Source organism: Leuciscus leuciscus (genome assembly GCF_965113295.1).
Source record: "Leuciscus leuciscus genome assembly, chromosome: 4".
Classification (NCBI taxonomy): Eukaryota; Metazoa; Chordata; class Actinopteri; order Cypriniformes; family Leuciscidae; genus Leuciscus; species Leuciscus leuciscus.
Window position 1 is genome coordinate 49120990 of NC_138728.1, and position 22434 is coordinate 49143423.

General features: G+C 42.8%; 2 protein-coding genes across 3 annotated transcripts in view; both read right to left on the reverse strand.

The window, feature by feature from the left end:
• LOC309496967 (NLR family CARD domain-containing protein 3-like) overlaps positions 1–22434 on the reverse strand; it is a 291539-nt gene that overhangs the window by 169391 nt on the left and 99714 nt on the right. The gene's annotated exons all lie outside the window — the stretch shown is intronic.
• On the reverse strand, positions 13295–22330 carry LOC309496965 (uncharacterized protein). Its single transcript, XM_082167157.1, has 2 exons — positions 21468–22330; positions 13295–20413 (listed from the first exon to the last, which is right to left on the reverse strand). The coding sequence occupies exon 2, from the start codon at positions 20396–20398 to the stop codon at positions 14843–14845; it is 5556 nt and encodes a 1851-aa protein (XP_082023283.1). The 5' UTR covers positions 20399–20413; positions 21468–22330; the 3' UTR covers positions 13295–14842.

A 22434-nucleotide genomic window follows, 5' to 3' on the forward strand; every position in this document is an offset into this window, starting at 1 on the left:
ACATCACACCATGGGTTGAGGATCCACCAGGGGAAGAAGCGGTGTTTGGGTATAGAGAGACAGAGGCCTCGCATTGATCACTTTCTGCGAAAGCGATCAAATCAGTCGAATGAAGCACAGCAACTGGACACAAACCATAGTTTGCAGTGCATCAGTACCACTGTCATGGAGGATGTAAACTCAAGCACTGAAGTAACAACTGAGGTGGAACCAACAACAGGAGTGGAACTCACCCAGCCTCCCAGACCTGCAGTCGAGAGGAGACTACCAGGGCACAGACCGTATGTGAAGTGGCCTGGCGCCAGTGACAAGAAGTTGTGGGAAACAGTGAATACTGACCTTACCTTGACCCTCGAGAAACTTCGAGGCACAGTGGAGAAGAAGTTGGAGAGGATGGGGGATATCATTTATGAGTACGGGGCAGAAAGCTTTGGAGTGCAAGAGGCAAAAGGTGGGAGAAAGGGTCCAACCCCACCAGTTTCCAGGAGGCAACAAGAATTCAAGCGCCTCGTTCAAGAAAGGAGACAGCTTAAGAAACAGTGGAAGAAGGCCTCGGAAGTGGAAAAGGAGGGCATAGAGGCACTTCAGGCTGACATCAAAATCCGGTTGGCATCCCTCCGTAGAGCAGAGAACCTACGGAAACGCAGAAGGAAGAAAGAGCAAACTAGAACCCGATTCTATAAAGATCCCTTCAAGTTCCTTAAAAGTCTCTTCACGAAGGAAAAAAGTGGAGCTCTAAAAACAACAAAGAAAGACCTAGAGGAGCACCTGAGAACAACAAACTTTGACTCAAAGCGACATGAACATCTGGCCATCCCATCAGATATCCCACCCATTGAACCCCCGGAACATCATATTGAGACCAGCCCTCCGACATGGAAAGAGGTGGAAAACATAGTTCGACGGGCAAGAACAGCATCAGCCCCGGGGCCAAATGGAGTCCCGTACAAAGTGTATAAGAACGCACCAGACGTCCTGAGGTTCCTCTGGAGGCTTATGAGAACAGCTTGGCAAAAGAAGATAATACCCAAAGTGTGGCGTAGGGCAGGCGGGGTCCTGATCCCTAAGGAGAAGGATGCAGTGAACATCAGCCAATTCCGCCCAATCTCCTTACTGAATGCCGAGGGTAAAATCTTCTTTAGGGTCATTGCTCAGAGGATGGCCGTGTTCCTGCAAAGGAATGAGTACGTCGATACATCTGTACAGAAGGCAGGAATATCAGGGTTCTCTGGCTGCTTGGAACATTCCAGCATGATCTGGCACCAGATCCAAATGGCCAAAGTGGAGAAAAGGGACCTCCATGTAGTCTTCCTCGACCTCGCCAATGCATTTGGCTCTGTGCCCCATGAACTCCTGTGGTCTGCCTTCAGATTTTTCCACATACCGGACACCATCACAACCCTGGTGAAGTCGTACTTCCAGGATCTGCAGTTCTGCTTCACCACCTCAGAGTTCACCACCTCATGGCAGTGCCTGAATGTAGGTATAATGGCGGGATGTACCATTTCTCCGTTGGCATTTATAATGGCAATGGAAGTTATCATCAGATCCTCAAAATGGGTTGCTGGTGGACAGCGAGTCGACTCTGGTTTCCGCCTCCCTCCACTCAGAGCCTACATGGACGACATTACAACATTGACCACCACTGTTCCATGCACCAGGAGACTGCTCAGAAAACTTGAGGAGAACATCAGCTGGGCCCGTATGAAGATTAAACCATCCAAGTCTCGCAGCATCTCGATTGTGAAGGGAGCACTCTCTGACCTGAAATTCTTCATCGGAGATGACCAAATCCCAACAGTGTCTGAGCAGCCAGTAAAAAGCCTTGGAAGGTGGTATGATGCAAGCCTGAAGGACAAAGACCAGGTGCAACAGCTGCGCAAAGACATCAGTAATAGCCTACAGTCCATCGACAACACCCAGCTACCTGGAAAGTTAAAGGCCTGGTGTCTGCAGTTTGGTCTCCTACCCCGGGTGTTGTGGCCCCTAGTAGTATATGAGGTTCCAATCTCAATAGTGGAGAAGATGGAAAGAGGAGTCACAGGCTACTTAAAGAAGTGGCTCGGAGTTCCACGATGCCTTACCACCATAGGCCTCTATGGAGATGGTGTCCTCAAGCTGCCCCTCACCAGTCTAACAGAGGAATTCAAGTGTGCAAAAACCAGGCTCCAGATGACACTGAATGAATCTCGAGACCCAGTGGTGAGCAACAACGCACCGACCTTGGTAACTGGGCGCAAATGGAGGCCAGGAAAGGCAGTCCAGGAGGCAACAGCAGCCCTCAGACATGCTGACTTTGTGGGTCATGTTCAGCAAGGGAGAGGAGGCCTTGGGCTAACTAGCCGTGCTGTTTGGAGTAAGGCCACTGCACCAGAGCGGCGGAAGATGGTAGTGCAGGAAGTACGCCATCAGGAGGAGGCTGCAAGGTGGGCCAAGGCAGTCTCTCTTGCCAAACAGGGACAGTGGACTCGATGGGACAGTGTGGAGAAGAGGAAGATCAGCTGGAAGGATCTGTGGGCCATGGAAGCGAGGCGGTTGAGCTTTTCCATCAGAGCAACATATGATGTCCTTCCAACACCAGTTAATCTTCACCAATGGTATGGTGAAGATCCGGACTGTGCCCTCTTTTCCATGCCAGCTAACCTCAGGCACATTCTCACAGGGTGTAAAACAAGCCTCACCCAAGGACGCTACACTTGGCGTCACAACCAAGTTCTAAAAAACCTTGCGTCCGCCCTGGAGGACAAGCGAGCTGCCACCAACTCCCTGCCACCCCCAGCAGCATCACACCCCTTACAGACGACTTTTGTCCGCGAAGGGGCAAAACCACCGAAGAGTAGCTCTACACCATCAGAGCGAGACCAGCTGCGCTTGGCCCGCGACTGGAAAATGCTAGCTGACATTGGTCGGCAACTTGTGTTTCCTCCGGAGATCGCAACCACCACCCTAAGACCTGACATGGTGCTCTGGTCCCGTTCGCTCAAGAAGGTCTTCATTATTGAGCTCACAGTACCCTGGGAGGACTCAGTCGATGAGGCTTATGAGCGAAAACATCTGCGCTATGCCGACCTAGCTGCCGAAGCACGGCATCATGGCTGGAACACAGAAGTCCGACCAGTGGAGGTGGGCTGCAGAGGTTTTGTGGCAACATCTACAACCAGACTGCTTAGAGACCTGGGAATTAAGGGCCAGAGCCAGCGTTCGGCAATCAGAGCTGTATCGGAGGCGGCAGAAGGCGGCAGTCAGTGGCTCTGGATGAAGAGGAAAGACCCTAGCTGGACCCCGAAGTGAGAGGGTCAGGAGGTATGCGGTCAACAATGCTTGACTCAGGGAGGAGGACGCCCCTGCCATGCATAGTCCCATGGGATGTTGGCTATCAACAACAAGGCAACTCCTATGACTAATTGGGAATGGGACGCAAGCGTAGGATTGATCACCCTGCCGCTGGCCGCCTGTGGGGAGGGTGTATAGTGTGAAAGGCCGAAACACCCTAGGAACCAAAGGTACACTACTGACGATGCGCTCCCCAAATTTCATCAGGCTCACTGTTCATGAACTCTTGGAAATGCTTGCACAAAGGATAGTAACATCTCATCCTGTGTTCTTGGAATCTCTTCCAGCTGAGTCAGCGTCACCTTTTTTGCACGTTTGTTCTCCCGCCCTTCAATCAATGTAGCAGTTTCCGGAGCGCAATTTTTTTTTTCCAAACTTTGTAAATTATTATTATAATTTTTTTTTTTTTTTTTTCTCAGTAACGGATGTGATTTAAAATGTAGCGAAGTACAATACTTCAAACAAAACGTACTTAAGTAAAAGTAAAATTACAGATTTTAAAAACTACTTGAAAAAGTAGAAGTACACAAAAAAACTACTCAATTACGTAACGCGAGTAAATGTAATTCGTTACTTTCCACCTCTGCTCATGTGAATGTTGAAGTCAGCAGGACTCAGTGGAGCATCTGGTCCCTGAAAGAAAAGAAAAAAAGTGAACATACTGGTATCAAGAGAAACTTGGCCTGCACGATTTTGGGAATAAATTTGAGATTTTTCTGGTTAAAATTGCTTTTTAAAATTCACAGAATACACACACACACACACACACACACACACACACAAATGTTTCCAACAATATATAATATAATGAACACCAGGTTTGTTGTGCCTTGTAGGCATAGGCTACGCGCAGTGCTGCATAAAATAATAATAACAATAGCCTATAGCAGCCTATAAATCTTCCAAAAGATTTCAGTAACAACTATGCTAGAGAAAAATATATTGATTATCATATGTTACTTCAAATGTTTCCATTCGTTATGATGATATGAAATGAGATAATAGTAAAAACATAAAGCCTAATGTTTGGTGCATTTTGCTTTTCAAACGCGATCGCGCTCCAAAATATGATATATTCAAACGTGATCGCGCTCCAAAATATGAAACATTATGGTTACCATATTAAACATATCTACGTTTGAGCAGATATCCACAAACAGTATTTAACAGTAAACACGGGTCTAAATATTATAATATTCACCATATATCTAGCAACAGTTCAACTGCAATGTGAAGTATATGCAACAATACCATAAACTAATAAGTAAGAATTTCTTACCTTACATCTTTCTTGTCTTCAAATCGCGTTCTTCTTCTTCTGAGGTAAATCCAATGTAAGCTCACGGCGCGTCTTTCAAACTCGACGAAAAGCAGAGACTTGTGAAGTTTTTTGGTGTTTTGTTTTTGAGGTAACGAGCGCGTTCGCGTTCCATGTGGAGATTTGCATGTGAATCTCTTTTGCGCGAGTGGGCGTGGTCAAATTAAAAATAATTAGCAAGCGTTTGAGATACTGGACATCCTGTTGGTTTTATACAAATTACTTAAACAGAGAATATTTGTTTTCAGTTTGAATCCGATCATTTAAAAGTACACACTTAAATGTTTATAAAGGTATATGGCTCATAAATGTGTGACAAGTATTCGCTGAGTTTTGTTTCAGTTCATAGACGTGCTCAAGAAAAAAAAGTTCACCGCGACGGAGAGGCAGAACGCACACCCTGTTTATTTTCTTTATTTTACAAAAGCACAATGTTTTGATTTGATTGTAAGTGGACACATACAAAAGTAGAAATATCACAGATTCTTTTTTTATATTTCTTTTTTCTGTATGACCATAAATGACGGAGTAATTTAAGCTTATTGTGCTACAATGTGAAGAAAATCCAGCAAAACGCGGGGGCGCGTTTGCCGACCCCAAGAGGGTTAACCTTACAACAGCAGCCTCTGCCCAGCTATTCGGTAGGCGTTTTGTTTCTCCAGCCGCTGCTACGGTATCTCCTCACATCAGAGCAAACATTATCCAAGGTAAGGATATAAACCTTGCTTCACTTCTGCTTCCCTCGCCTGCTGCTGACAGGAAGGTGGTTGACTGTGGTGACGTGGCAGTCCTGCTTAAAACTTCCGATCCGAGGTTACAACGGAATCTTACATTCGCAGAATTCGTCATCGCTTTCAGCATATTCAGAGACATTCTGTGTCAGGTTTTCCCAGATCGAAGGGAAGAGTTGGATTTGTATTTAGCCATGATGGCAGACTTCAATCAACGTTATGGGGGCACATTATTCTACGAATACCATAAATCATTCTCCGCTAAATCTGCTTCCTTCATTTAGCTTTTTAACTCCCGACTCGATTGGTCTGTGACTGACACTGAACTGTTCGTCATTTTGGCGGCGCAAAAACGCTGGCTTGTAACATTTGTAGCGCTCACGGACACTCGGCGTCTTTCTGCCCCAAAGCTTTCGCCAGCCAAGAGTCGCACGCTGTCCAAGGTGCTGATAACGTAAGGCTTCCATATGACAGCAAGAAACGCTACATCACAGAACACAAAGGCGCTATTATTTGTAATAACTTTAATGAATCTGTCTGTTCCTTCTCTCAATGTAAATATGAACACATTTGCAGTTTCTGCAAGGATCTGCACCCGAAATCGGTCTGTCCACGCCGGTACAAAAATCTCCAATCCGAGGAAAAGCCCCAATTCGGAGAAAATTCTGAAAAGCCACCCTTCTACTCCCATTAATGTTTCTAATCTCTCTAGCTACCTCTCCTCTCACCCAATCTCACCACCTCTTTCATAGCTAAAAATCTGCAATCAGCTGTTACTAAACCAGATGTGGTTTCTAATCTGCGAGAAAGAGCTAAATAAAGGTTACGTCATTGGCCCTTTTGCTTCCCCTCCTTTTTCGCCTTTTTGCATTAATTCCATCGGCGTCGCAACACGGAAATACTCCGGTAAAAAACGTCTTATCTTTGACATGTCTTCCCCTCATTCTGCCTACACAGCGAGCATGAACGAATGCATACCTCTAGCACCTTTCTCTCTACATTACGCCTCGGTCGACAATGCTATTCATTTAATTAAGATAGCCGGTCAAGGTGCTTGGTTAGCTAAAGCTGATATCACAGATGCTTTTAAAACTATGCCAATCCATCCCCCTGACTGGCCACTTTTCGGCGTTAAATGGAATTCTAAATTCTATTTTGCTGTAAGGCTTACATTCGGGTGTAGAAGTAGCCCTCATATTTTTAATAGCCTTTCTGAAGCGATGTGCTGGATCTTGCTGAACGTCAGCAAGCTCCCTTTCGTTCTACATTTGCTCGACGACTTTCTGTTAATCGATTTTCCGTCTCCTCAATCTTCAGTCCTGGACATACTAAAAAATATTTTTAGTGACGTCGGTATTCCCCTCTCTGCCGAGAAAACTCCGGGACCCTCTACTTCATTAGAATTCCTAGGGATTTCTCTAGATTCAGTTCTAATGCAAAATTCTCTTCCCCCCGAAAAACTTGCAAGAATCAGGTCTTTCTTGGAATGTTTTCCCTCCCTCCATTCCATATCAAAGCGCGATTTGCTTTCGCTACTCGGTCACCTAAATTTCGCCATGAGAATCATTCCTCAAGGCAGGGCTTTCATCTCACGGTTGTTAACTTTGGCCCATTCCGTGGAAAAACTAAGCGATCAGATTGAACTAGACGAAGGCTGTTCATCTGACATTAAATTCTGGAAAAGATTGCTTAACGATTGGAACGGCATTTCTTTTTTCTACAACGATGATTTCAAATCATCGCTCCAACTTCAATTATTCAGCGACGCGGCCCCTTCCATCGGTTTCGGGGGGTTCTTTCAGGGGCAATGGTTCGCAGAAAAATGGCCTATTGACTTCCCTAAAACAGCATCCGACTCCGTTTCATCCGCGCTTTACGAGATATATCCTATAGCCGTCGCCAGTGTCATCTGGGGCCCGGAGTGGTCACGTAAACGTATCACGATGCTCTGCGATAACGAAGCCACAGTCGCCATCATTAATAAAGGTAGATCATCTTGCCATTCGATCATGCCTTTTCTGAGATGGTTAATTTGCCAATCTGTTGTTTTCAACTTCATTATCAAAGCTGAACACATACCCGGTCACAGCAATGTTATTGCGGATGCGCTCTCTCGATTTCGATTTCAGACTTTCAGACAGCTGTGCCCCTCAACCAACCCGGATCCTTCAACCTGCCCTCCGTTAGCAGACATAATACTAAATTAAACGACCTGCTTACGTCAGCTAGACATTACATTTCTAAAGGCGTCGCTCCCTCTACACTTAAAGCCTATACGTCTGCATGGTCCGCGTTTCTAATGTTTTGTTTCTCCTTCCAAATTTCTGTTTTTCCTATCCTATTTTCGACCATTTGCTCCTTTCTCGTTTTTAATTTTGAAAATCGCAATCTTAAAATTTCTTCTATTCGCAGACTCCTCGCCGGCATTCAATTCTACGCTAAATATTATAATCCTAATTTTCAAAGCCTTTTTTCTGAATCATCCGTTCGATTACTACTTAAGGGGTTAGCTAAATCTTCCAGCAAAATTACAGACAAACGTCTACCTATTACCCTGCCTTTATTGCAAAGATTAATTATTTCTGTCCGCAATGGCCTTCTCTCTACGTACCTTAATATTCTTCTAGAGGCAGTGTTTTTATCTGCCTTATACGGGTTTATGCGTCCAGGGGAATTCACTTCAGAAACTAATAAATTCGATCCTGCCCGTGGCATTTCCTTTTCAGATCTACGCTTTGGACCTAAATTCTTCACACTCTTTCTTAAGCACTCCAAAACTGATGCTCAAGGTTCTAGCGTTACCTTAACATTCTCAAAAATCAATAATAATTTCTGTCCCTTCACAGCTATGGTTAAATTTCTTAAAATCCGGCCTAGAACTTCTAAATACGCACCGCTATTTATATTACCTAACGGAGCACCCCTTTCCAAGGCTTGTTTTAGAACTCACTTAACCACTGTTATCAAAAGCTGCAGTCTATCCCCCTCTCTCTATACCGGCCATTCATTCAGAATTGGGGCAGCTACTACAGCAGCTGAACGAGGAATCTCTACGTCAGCTATTAAGATCATGGGCAGATGGTCTTCCTCAGCATTTGAATCATATCAGACCTGATTCAAAAACCATTCTTGAAGCTCAGCAAGCTCTCCAGTAACAAATCAGTTAAATTCCATGCAATTATTGGTGGTGGTGTTACTGGTGGTAAAATTGTCTGTGTGGTCTAACGAGGCCTGCATATGTATAGCCAATGTGGCTTTGTCTGCGTGGTCTATCGAGGCCTGTCTATGTCTGGCCTATCGTGGCAATGTCCGTGTGGTCTATCGAGGCCTGTCTATGTCTGGCCTATCGTGGCAATGTCCGTGTGGTCTATCGAGGCCTGTCTATGTCTGGCCTAACGTGGCTATATCTGTGTGGTCTATCGAGGCCCGAATATGTATAGCCCAATGTTGCATTGTCTGTGTGGTCTATCGAGGCCTGGTTATGTTTGGCCTAACGTGGCTATATCTGTGCGGTCTATCGAGGCCTGTCTATGCCTGGCCTAACGTGGCTATATCTGTATGGTCTATCGAGGCCCGAATATGCATAACCCAATGTTGCATTGTCTTTATGGTCTATCAAGGCCTGTTTACATTTGGCCTACGTGACTATAACTGCGCGGCCTATTTAAAAAAAAAATATATATATATATATAATAATAATAAAATAAATAAATTTTAATTTTAATTTTAACTCAATTAAACATAGGCTCATGAGGATTAATCTAACGTTTATCATACTGATTATGGTAACTCTCTTTCTATCTTTCAGGAACCTCAGGATTCATAACTGGTGTGTATACTTTCGTCTACCAATTTTGGGGGGAAGGCCCCGTCCCGGTGGTTTCACAATCCACCTACTTTTGGGGGTCGGCTGCGCCCCTGCCTTCCCTCGGATTACGAACTATGGACGGGGCCTACGCCAAAGAACTTTATAATAAAGCTTGCTGAGCTGTCAATAAATGTATGCTTCGTTACATCATTTTATCTCCCGAGTCTTTCTGGTAGAAATGAAAGCTTTAGCTTAAGTTCTGTCAAGAAGACTCAATTACTTCGTCACTTATTACCTTCTTTACTATCCAATCACGTCTTTATACTTTTCGTATAAAAGATCGGTACTTACGCATGTTTGAGTTCGCAGATGCCGACGCGACAACAACCTCCACCCTCCCCACCACCACCAGGATGGTCCTGTCCTTACCTCCCAGGGGGGGTCGGCTGCGCCCCTGCCTTTGTCTTCAGGCAGGAGATGCAGATCCGCTACCCTCGGATTACGAACTATGGACGGGGCCTACGCCAAAGAACTTTATAATAATGCTTGCTGAGCTGTCAATAAATGTATGCTTCGTTACATCATCTTATCTCCCGAGTCTTTCTGGTAGAACTTCCAGGCAGGTGTTTTGGAGCTGGTTGGATTTAACCCTCTGGAGTCTGAGCGGTTTTCTGGGCCCTGGAGGTGTTCTGACATGCTCTGACATTTGTGCTTTTTTCAGTTATTTATAAACATGTTAATGGCAAAGGTGTAAATTCACTCTATATAGCACAAACAGGGCTACCAAAATATGTGATCACCATGCATGTATATTTTTTTATTTTTAAGAGAATAATGTTTATGCGTGGTTATTGAAAAAAATAAAAATGAAAGTTGCTGAAATATGACCACAAAACTCATAATAAATATCTGTCAATAAGACTTTTGACTAATGGATGTTGTTCCTTCGAGTTCTGACTTCAAACTTATGTGAAAATAGTCTTGCTTTATCGTTCACATAAAACTATACATTGATTTAAATTGATGTAAAACAGGTTTTGCTTGGAAAGCCAATATGCGAGGGGGGCGTGAACGAGGAGTGGTTTACACTTGAAAATACAATGTCCCACCCACTCTGCATAATTAGCCATTCATTCAGGTGTGACACTGACTGAGCCACAATGCAAGGACAAAAGATATATTTAGAAGAAGACTTATATTGACCATTTAAGATTTTGCTTACATCTATCTTGTAAATATGCTTTGCTATTTTATTAAAAAGGTTACAATTACAACAATAATTACAATTTCAACAATATTTCAAGTGTACTCTTTCTTTGTAAAAAAAAAATGATTATAGGCCTACATTTTATCTATGTATTCATTAGTTTTAATATAGCCAACATTGGAACAGCTAACATCTTAGTTGATGACTTTATTTTTGACAAAAATAGTATTTTATATATATAGAAATTGCTAAACAAAAGCTTATTTGATGTGGCAGTATATTCTACAGTAAAAACTGTACCCACATCTAGTCAACAAAATGTTGTCTTTCATATTTCGCCTGACTGTAACGTTGTTTTTATGAAATATTAGGGCATATAAATGTTAATTTGCAGTTTAATACGTTGCTTATAGCCTACATTTCGATTTTTACTCATCTCAGTATAGCAATACAGTTTGCTAAAACATCATCATTCATTCACACACGCGATTTAAATTTAAACTGTCTTTTTGCGAGCTGTGGTAAACAGCGTGCATCTCTGCCGTTCATTCATTCATAAAACAGAAACGCGATTCACGTGAGAAGGAAAAAAACTTACTACAGTTTTCCTCAGCTCAGTGGGATCCTTGCTCCTCGATATACCCGCACTTCTGAGGGACATTTTCCATTATTATTATTCCTCACAGCGCTGCGAGACGGTGTAAACAAGTAATGATCTGAATAAACTTGTGTTTTCTCGAGCTGATATGGGGGCGTTCACAGGTTTGCGTGGATTGCCTCAATCATTTGGGTTTGAATAGCGCGCGCTCTCCGTGGGCGGAGTCACATTACATTTGAATGAGCTGTAATGAGCTCGACTGGAATCGCTCTCTTTTAATACAGATTTCACAAGATGAGAATATTTGTTTTTTATATAAATTACTTCATTTAAAAGAAGAGAATTCAAGCTTCATGCCTGTGTGTCTGTATGCCTGTTTGACTGAGTATTTGCTGAGTTATTGTTCATTTTCGGACGCGTTTCAGAATGGACTTCACTGGCAGAGAGAAGGCAGAACTCGCTTTGTGTTTATTTTTCTTTATTTGGCAAAAAGCACAACACTTTGTTTTTATTGTGAGTATACACAAAAATAATACACATTTAACAGAATCGATTGATGTATGAAACTCTTATGGAAAATCAAAGTCAGCAGAGTATTTATGAGTTTCTTTTACACTGATAAAAAAAAAGTGAGCTGGTATCGCCGGCGATACAGCCGACCTCAGGGGGTTAAACTCTGCAGGACAGTGACCCTCCAGGAGCTCAGTTTGAGACCACTGAATTACTGTGAACTGAGACGCTCTGACACACTGAAAACACAGGATCATGAGTTGCTTGTTTGTAAATGAATACATTGCCGTGCTTCACTCTGAAACACAGAGCATGTCAGTGTTAGTTTTATTGACTAGTCTTGGCCACTAGAGGCCCTCATTGTGTTTCATTTCAGTTTTCCACCATCGTATCATGTGTTATTGTTCTCACCTGTGCCTCATTTCCTGTGAGTATATTTAAGTAGCTCTGTTCCTCTGTTTTTTGCCCAGTGTTTGATATGTTGAGACCAACTTCTCCAGTCTTTGGCAAATGCCTCCTGTGATTTTATTTGGATTTATTTGATTTATGTGATTTTCTGACATTTGCTTTTATTGTCCTTATATTTTCTCTTTGACATTTTTAGTAGTGATGGTGAAATGAAGCTTTGTGAAGCACCGGGGCTTTCCCCCTCAACTGTATCGTAAAATGGTTCTTTACTCGAAGCTTTTCAACACATTGCACACTAACAACATCTTGTGGTCAAAAGGTGGAAAAGCTGCTTTTCTGTCCCAGAAGACCGTTTTTATTTCCTTTTTTTTTTTTTTTAACAAATCACTTTGTGCTCTGTAAACCACAAAGCAATACAATTAATCCTCATAATTCATGTGTTAGTGTTGATGTAGTTCTTATACAATGTATGAACAAACAACTGTATGAATTAATTTATGAAAAAAAATAATATTAATAAATGGGACTAATTCACTTGTACAGAAACAATTCTTAGGAATCTGCTTTGATCTACAAATGTAGCCTTATTCACATAACTTTAGCCTCAGTCCTAATCCTACGAGTTCATAGGCATGGCTCATATATAATCAAAATAAAATAAAATTGTTGTGGAATGGTGAAGTGCTAGGGAGCTGACATTTTATTTGGTGGGTAATTTAATAAATTAAAGTTTTTTATTAAGGAACACGACTTGTTCAACAGTGTGAGGGCTAAGTCTATTTCTTTTTTTATTTACTACTACTGAAGGGCATGACACTCGAAACCTGCTCAAGGGTGCAGCGTTTATACGCTCACGTATAAATATAATTAATTATTATTCATAACGGATTATGATCAATAATTAATATTTGAATTATTTTTATTTATTTTCAGAATTTACTGTAGCAGAATCAATAGTATGATCATTTTATCAGTTCATCCAATGAACAGAGAGCATAAACAAGTATTAACCCTAGGAAATATAATATCTCCCTGGCCAAGAAAGAATTAATCCCCAGCTAACAATAAATTAAGAAATAATCACGGGTAAAAGCATCGGTAACTTAAATCGAAGTTCAAGACAACAAAATGTATAAGCAGATGACACAAGTAATCTCTTTGTTCAAATACAAACAATACTTTATTGATTATATACTAACACATAAAACTAATATCTAACACAAACACACACACACATTCATACGAGTTGCAGAAGGAAAAAGAGTAAGGAAACATTAAGTTTTAAGAGTGAGTTTAAGAGTGAGATGATGAAATCCCAAGTTTATGCACTTATAAGACATGACCTGGAACGAACCATCAATCATTAATTTAACCCTTCTATCGTTTCTTAGACATGTAGCGCTCCCCTCAGAATGTATACTGATAAGGGCAGGGCTTTTGGGTTCTTTTAAGGTATTTATCAAATGTGTTTTAACCCTGATTAACTCAGTTTTAAATGTTATCTTGGATCTCTCTTTTAAAGTACACACATGAAATGTTTTTCTAACCTACTTATGAATTCACGTTTCTTAAGTTATAATTTTAATAAAGATTTTTAAACCCTATGTGTCAGTATATGTCTCTCTCAGAATAAAACGATAACCTCTTTCCCAATAAGTAATAAAGTAACACAACACAAGGTTTTATAAAAATATATCTCAATTATTTACTCAATGATAAAGAAATTATTATCTCCAATGAAAAATGAAATAAGGATATATGATTGTTCTTTTTTAAACCTTTAACATAAAATTTCTCTCTTTGAAAAAAAATACTGTAAATGCACAGACAACAATGTAAACCCTTAACCTTCAAAAAGATTAATTCAGAAAACCCTCAATGAACCAAATTCAAATCCACTTAAAACAAAATACTTAGTGGGCCCACACACACCTTAATGCAATCTATAGCCGGCAACCAAAATTATAAACTAAAATACCGTAGCAGGCCTGATGCGGTGCTTGTGTTCGTTGTGGCCCAAAACTTAATGGCCGTTTCACTCGTCAGCGAGCAAACAAAATAAAAGATACCTGAAGATAATGTCTCTGTCCAGTCTTTTCTCCAACAATCACAGGGGCAGGCTCAGCATTCGATCAGCTTTTCCAAACGAACTCCGTGGGTTTCTCTTTTCTCTACACGGTTTCAGTAACACACACGAGAGAAATCCTGGTTGCTTCAACTCTGTATGAGTCTCTTTGTCTTCAGGTCGAAAACAGCAGATAAACCCCTCAAACTGTTCAACTGAGGGAGTTAAACTTTAGCTAAAAACTGTCGTTCACTGGTAATGAACGGATTCCAGCCTAATACTTCAGGGCAACTAGACAGCAGTAGCACAAAAATAAACAGTCTCTGAACTTCGTACAGAAATTCCCGTTTCTCAATATGCAGCTTGTCACTTCTCACTGATTGTCGAGCAAACAATCATAAGACACAATCTACACGCTGGTTTGTGCACTACTAATAAACAAATTACCTCAGAAAATCTCTGTGTCACGCTCACTCTTTTACTTCACTTTTTCTTTTTCTCCCGCGTCTGTCCTCATAAAAAAAACCGCGACCTGACTCTCCGCCCAATCGTTATTAACCCCATAAATGCTGGTTTGGACAATTATCAGAAATACACTATCTTTTAACATAAAACAATAAACAATTTTTAAACTGCTTTTAACGTTTTTATCATAACTTTTAAAATGAATTTAAACCTTTTAATCACACTATTTATATGCTCTGACTATTAAATGATATACCTACTACAAGCATCACTTATCACCTCATGCTTTTTTAACCGGGTTACACCCTCCCCCTTCTAAAGGTTTTTGATGTCCTCATCAAACATAATAAAGTCTACCTTTTTTATGTACTAGTGGAAAAGGTGCATGACTAGTTTAAATTAACTCTTGCCAATCTTAATGATAACACCTCTATGCACAATAGTGAGAGGTTGATCTTTTGGCCTACCAGGCTCATCGTAAGTTAACCTGATAACTGGTTTCACTATCCTTTTTGGACGGTTTTCAGGTTTGCTAATCACTTTTGTCTTAGTGACTGTCTCTGGATGCTCATCGTGGCAAGGGTTATCAGACTCTGGATCACTTTCTTCCCCAGGAACTGAATCTTGATCTCCATCCGCTTCTCTCATACTGTGATGTTCCTCCTCCAAACTGTTTCCCTCTGACGAACTATCCTCAGCAGAATTTCCATCTGACTGTTGAGAAGAGCCACTATCATCTTGGATGAGATTTGACTGTCCAGCAGTATCTCTTTCTTTTGTCAGGATCTCCTTCAGGTAAGTACTGTAGGGTTTTCCAGATCCATAATACTCCACATCTGAAGAGGAATCTGTAAACTGCAACTCTTGAAGAGCTTCCTGTACTTCAGGTAAGACTTTCCTTGACCTCTTTTGTGTCTCCGCTCTTGTTCTTGTTTGGACATGTGACTTGTCCTCAGTCTCCACTGTCGGCATTCTCACTAACTGTCCAATTGGTAAAAGATGATCACGATGAAGAGTTTTGACGACTCCTCCTCCGTCCTCCGGTTTCACTTTGTACACTGGAAGGTTGGGCATCTTTCCCAGGACCACGTAAGGGACAGGACTCCAACGACTCTCCAACTTATGTTTCCCTTTCAATCCCAAGTTCCTTAACAACACTCTGTCGCCGATATCCAGTGTCTGGAATCCCACTCTTTTATCATATGACCTCTTGTTCCTCTGATGTGTCTTGTAGGCCGCTTCAGAGGCAAGCTTGTAAGCTCTTTGCAAGTCTTCTTTTAGCTTGGCTACATAGCGTGAATGACCACCATCAGCTTTTCCATCAGGAGAGGTTCCAAAGCACAAATCTATTGGGAGCCTTGCTTCTCTGCCAAACATTAAGAAATAGGGTGAGTACCCCGTAGCATCACATTTGGTGCTGTTGTAGGCGTGAACCAAGTAGCCAATATGTTTACTCCACTGCCGTTTCCTCTCACAGCCCAGGGTTCCCAGCATGGAAAGAAGAGTTCTGTTGAATCTCTCAGGCTGCGGATCTCCCTGCGGGTGATAGGGAGTGGTCCGTGATTTCCGGATCCCTAGTATCTTCAAGAGTTCTTTGATTAACTGACTCTCAAAGTCTCTTCCCTGGTCTGAGTGGATTCTAGCTGGCAAACCATAATGCAGGAAATACTTGTCCACCAGAATCTTTGCCACCGTCTGCGCCTTCTGGTTACGAGATGGGAAAGCCTGCGCATAACGAGTGAAATGATCCGTGACCACTAACACATTGCTGATACCTGCAGAATCTGGCTCCATGGACAGAAAATCGATGCATACCAGATCCATCGGTCCATTGCTTGAAATGTGATGTAAAGGCGCTACCCTATGACAGGGGGTCTTCCGAGTGACACATTCTCCACAGTTCTTTATGTACTGCTCAACATCGCATGCCAGTTTCGGCCAAAAGAACCGGCTCCTCAACAAGTCTGTAGTTCTTTCAATACCCAGGTGTCCGAGATCATCATGGGTGGACTTTAGCACTACTTCTCTGAACTCGCTTGGCAAGACAAGTTGAGTGAGATCTTCTCCGGATGGTCGCTTGCTTAAGCGATGGAGTAGCCCATCTTTCATCATCAGTTTCCCCATCTCTTTCTTCAGACGAGAGCGTTCTGGACAAGATCCATTTTCTTCCGGCCATTTCCCATGTTTAACAGCTTGTATGGCAGATCGGATGGCTTTATCCTTCTCCTGAGCTTCAATCAACTCCTGCTTAGACATCTGCCCCAATGATTTCAACTCCAGGTGAGTTGAGAATGCATAAATATCAGGCACACAATCAGGCGAAGCTCCCAACTGATCTACATACCTCGGTGGACTGCCTGCCGAACCAGGGATGTAGATTCGTTTGCAGATTGATCTCACACCAGACTGTGGTATGGTCTCCCATTCCTCTGAACTCTCATCATGCATATTCCTTGAGAGCAGGTCAGCGTCTATGTTGTGTCTGCCTGGTCGGTATTGGACATCGAAGTCATAGGTGGATAAAGCAGAGAGCCATCTGTGCCCCACAGCACTGAGCTTGGCGGTCGATAATACGTACGTAAGCGGGTTATTGTCCGTACGTACCGTAAATTTAACCCCATACAAATACTCATGGAATTTATCCACAACTGCCCACTTAAGAGCCAGAAACTCCAGCTGGTGAACGGGATAATTCCTCTCAGATGTCTTTAGCTTCCTGCTGGCAAAAGCGACTGGTCTCAGACCCACACTGTGTTCTTGATATAGGACGGCGCCCAGCCCTCTCAAGCTGGCGTCCACATGCAGAACGTAGGGCTTGTTGGGATCTGCAAATGCCAACACAGGTGCATGAGTAAGGCAGTGGATAATCTTGTGGAAAGCCTCAGTGCAGGACTGGTCCCATCTCTCACCAAAGGGCTCTGACTGTTTGAGGTAAGTCTTACTGTTGTCTTTTTCAGACTTCTTGCCCCTCTGGGTTGGAGCATAGCCTTTGGTGAGCTCAGACAATGGACGGACTATAGCTGCATAATTGGCGATGAATCGTCGGTAATAGCCACAAAATCCCAAGAAAGACTGAAGAGCCTTCAGGTGAGTAGGTTGTGGCCAACTTGTAACTGCCTCTATCTTGGCTGGGTCAGGTGATACTCCATTGGCCGATACAATATGTCCAAGGTATTTTACCTTTGGGAGGCAAAATTGACATTTGTCAAATGAGATTTTCAATCCAACCTCTGCCAGACGATCAAGGACTTTAAGAAGTCTCTCTTCGTGCTCTTCTAAAGTTCGGCCAAATACAATCAAGTCATCGAGGTAGACAAGGACTTCGAGCAGATTCATGTCACCCACAGCCTTCTCCATTAATCTTTGGAAGGTGGCTGGGGCTCCAGTTATTCCCTGCGGCATCCTCTCAAATTGGAAGAACCCCAGTGGGCAGATGAATGCCGTCTTTTCCTTATCTTCCTCGGCCATGGCGATTTGGTAATAACCGCTCCGCAGATCAAGAACGGAGAACCACTTGCTTCCGGTCATTGAATTCAACACATCATCAATACAAGGTGTTGTGTACTGATCTGGGATGGTTCGGCTGTTTAACAATCGGTAGTCGATACACATTCTCACAGCTCCATTCTTTTTGCGAACAATCACGATTGGGGATGCATAGGGACTACGAGACTCCTTGATGATCCCTGCACGCAACAGTTCTTGGAGGTGCTTTCTCACGTCTTCCAGGTCAGCTGGAGCCAGGCGACGAGAGCGCTCTCTGAACGGCCGTGGATCTGACAACCGGATTGTGTGCTCTACTCCCTTTGCCAATCCAACATCCCATTCTTGTAGAGAGAACACCTGGGACCTTGTGGATAGCTTTTGACGGAGTCTCTCTTTCCACTCCTCTGAGACAGGTGAGTCTCCAAAGTTGATCAGGTTCACATCAAACTCGGTGTCAGCTGTCTTGGATGGAGAGAGAGGAGTGACAGCATCTGTCAGATACATATGTCCGATAACCGTTCCCACTGGTATGACTGTCTCTGTCAAGGACTCATTTTGGACCAAGATTCTGAAATGGTTGATGTTCACCTCTTCGCTGGGCACCACTGTGGGCTGAACTAGCACACCCGCTGGGAGTGGAGCTACAGGAGACGAGTCCACCATCAGGATTTCTTTGTCAACCTGGAGCTTGTATTCGACTTTGCAGACTGCAGTACAGTCACCACCAGGGGGCAGAGTCAGTGGGCCAGGTCCTTGCCATAACACACAGCCAATATCACCCTCTTCCTCCAGGGCTGTGGCCGTGCCAGGCGCTGTTAGCTTGTTGTCACTGTAACAGGCTTGTATCCCCAGTGTCTGGGTGATGTCAATGCCATTGTCCTTACACTGCTGTACAAGACGTCGGATGTGACTGGCATTGGTCCCCACAATGATAGGAGTCTGGTCTGCAGTTCGGGGCTGAGGGCAGATAAGAGCAAGAACTGTCACCGTCTGGGCGGCACCTGCAACTTTTTCTGGATAATCAATGTCGACCACCACATACCCACGGTATGGATAACTGATCTCAGATTCACTTAGTCCCCACAGGGCTAAACCAGACACGGAACGTATTGGGACATCAGACAGGTAAGTTTGATACCAAGTCTCAAAGATAATGGTGACCTGAGAGCCACTATCAAACAAGGCATCACAGCAATGTCCATTTACTTTCACAGGTACTATGCTGAGTGGACCAATCAAGCCTTCAGGGATGTCAGCCGGCTCTGATGAGGTAACCACACTTTTCTTGACCCCACAGTTAACTTCATTGGTGGTGGCATCCCCAGACTGCTGTCTGTCTTTTGTCACCTTCAAAGCATGAATTAGCTTTCTGATAACCTTGGCTTGATTCTCAGGGTTGCGGCACTTTGTGGCGAAATGTCCGCTCTCACCACACCTATAGCAGAAATTCTCTTCTGACCTTTTCGGGGCTCCCTTGGGGGAGTTGGGGACCTGTTTAGAAGCCTCCATGGTTGCAACAGCCACTGCAGCATCTTGCTCCGGCATCTTGTTGCTAGTTTTCTGTTTTAGTCTTTTCAGTTGTTTTTTCAAGGCAGCCAGCTCGGCATCTTGCCGGTTCTCAGAGTCAGGCGGCGCACTAATGGTTTTAACCTCCATGTAATCATCTTTGACATGAGTGGATTTGGTCACTACTGATGCAACCATTGACTTTAGCTCTTTTATTTCAGCCTTTAAGTTCTGGATCTCAGCTTGCCTTGTATCCACTTCTGTATTAGCATGCACTTGATGTACTGAGGCACTGAGCTTCTTTCTAGAAGTTTCGTACTCTTCCTCAGCACGAATCTCAGTCAACAGCTGCAGAAAGGTTGGGGGTGCAGCCTTCCTTTCTCTCAAGCGCAGCTGGATCAGCATCAGGTCTGAGGCGATAGCACCCCTCAGCAGTTGCTCCAGTCGGGCTTGATCCTTGCCGCTAGCAGGGAGGCCACCTCTTTGAATCACCTTAGCTAGAGACCTCTCTAGACGTCGAAGGAAATCTGATAGTTTCTCTCCTTTTTGCTGTTGCATCAATCGAAAAGCAAAGTAGAGATCATCACCGGACTCAGCACTTCCAAAAGCACTTTCAAGGGCTTCCAAGCACTCTTTTGGGCTGGCGTCAGGATTGGCGTGCCGTACTGCTTTCACAATTTCTAGTGCGGGCCCCTTTAAACTTCCAATAATTCTGCGTCTTTTTTCTCTATCAGAGCATTCAGTCTCCTCCACCATAAGCAATGCTTGCTCTAGCCAATGATCAAATGGTTCCTCACCTGGCGGCGTTGGTAGGGCTCCCGAGAACATGCGTAGTCGACCATAACTCCCACCATCAGCTGGTTTGGTTGTCTTTTCCAACAAATCTCCGACAGCGCGAAGGATGGATTCAGTGGAGCTAGTGGGCGGGGGTGCACTGGGGAATAATGATTTGAGGTCCTCCATGGTTTTCCCTTCAGCCTGCAACAACCCTTTTAGTTTAATATTAAACTCTTCAGCAGCTGCCTGTGCCCCTCCTATGATGATAACAGGCCACACCTCTCCACCATCAATAGGCACAACTTCAGAAGGAACACTCTCCTCTTGCACAGTCTCTCTACTCTCACACAAAACCATCCGTCGGTTTAGTCTTGCACTGAAGTTTCTCCCACGAACACGCACCCGTCCTAAAGACTTGATAGTTTCCAGTGTTTCTTCCACTTCACTAATCTCTACATCTTCCGGGACGATGGTCATAAGTGCATGCGTCTCATCCAAACCCTCACCACGGCACCAGCGTTTTAACTCTGACACTAGTTCAATTTTTTCCATGTTAATACTGTTTGGCAATTAGCTTAGTAACTTTAGTTAGCCACTTTAACTTTTAACTCTATTTTTTTTTTTTTTTTTACTGAAAAATCCAAGACAATCCCAGCGGTGCCTCCATTTTATGTAGCGCTCCCCTCAGAATGTATACTGATAAGGGCAGGGCTTTTGGGTTCTTTTAAGGTATTTATCAAATGTGTTTTAACCCTGATTAACTCAGTTTTAAATGTTATCTTGGATCTCTCTTTTAAAGTACACACATGAAATGTTTTTCTAACCTACTTATGAATTCACGTTTCTTAAGTTATAATTTTAATAAAGATTTTTAAACCCTATGTGTCAGTATATGTCTCTCTCAGAATAAAACGATAACCTCTTTCCCAATAAGTAATAAAGTAACACAACACAAGGTTTTATAAAAATATATCTCAATTATTTACTCAATGATAAAGAAATTATTATCTCCAATGAAAAATGAAATAAGGATATATGATTGTTCTTTTTTAAACCTTTAACATAAAATTTCTCTCTTTGAAAAAAAATACTGTAAATGCACAGACAACAATGTAAACCCTTAACCTTCAAAAAGATTAATTCAGAAAACCCTCAATGAACCAAATTCAAATCCACTTAAAACAAAATACTTAGTGGGCCCACACACACCTTAATGCAATCTATAGCCGGCAACCAAAATTATAAACTAAAATACCGTAGCAGGCCTGATGCGGTGCTTGTGTTCGTTGTGGCCCAAAACTTAATGGCCGTTTCACTCGTCAGCGAGCAAACAAAATAAAAGATACCTGAAGATAATGTCTCTGTCCAGTCTTTTCTCCAACAATCACAGGGGCAGGCTCAGCATTCGATCAGCTTTTCCAAACGAACTCCGTGGGTTTCTCTTTTCTCTACACGGTTTCAGTAACACACACGAGAGAAATCCTGGTTGCTTCAACTCTGTATGAGTCTCTTTGTCTTCAGGTCGAAAACAGCAGATAAACCCCTCAAACTGTTCAACTGAGGGAGTTAAACTTTAGCTAAAAACTGTCGTTCACTGGTAATGAACGGATTCCAGCCTAATACTTCAGGGCAACTAGACAGCAGTAGCACAAAAATAAACAGTCTCTGAACTTCGTACAGAAATTCCCGTTTCTCAATATGCAGCTTGTCACTTCTCACTGATTGTCGAGCAAACAATCATAAGACACAATCTACACGCTGGTTTGTGCACTACTAATAAACAAATTACCTCAGAAAATCTCTGTGTCACGCTCACTCTTTTACTTCACTTTTTCTTTTTCTCCCGCGTCTGTCCTCATAAAAAAAACCGCGACCTGACTCTCCGCCCAATCGTTATTAACCCCATAAATGCTGGTTTGGACAATTATCAGAAATACACTATCTTTTAACATAAAACAATAAACAATTTTTAAACTGCTTTTAACGTTTTTATCATAACTTTTAAAATGAATTTAAACCTTTTAATCACACTATTTATATGCTCTGACTATTAAATGATATACCTACTACAAGCATCACTTATCACCTCATGCTTTTTTAACCGGGTTACAGACAGGTTATTAAATTTATATCAGTAGCCTACACCAGTTCAGCTTTTAGTCTGGAGGTATACTTGCTGGTCTTTGCTTTTGGGGATTCCCTTTTGTTGCGTGGAAGGGGTT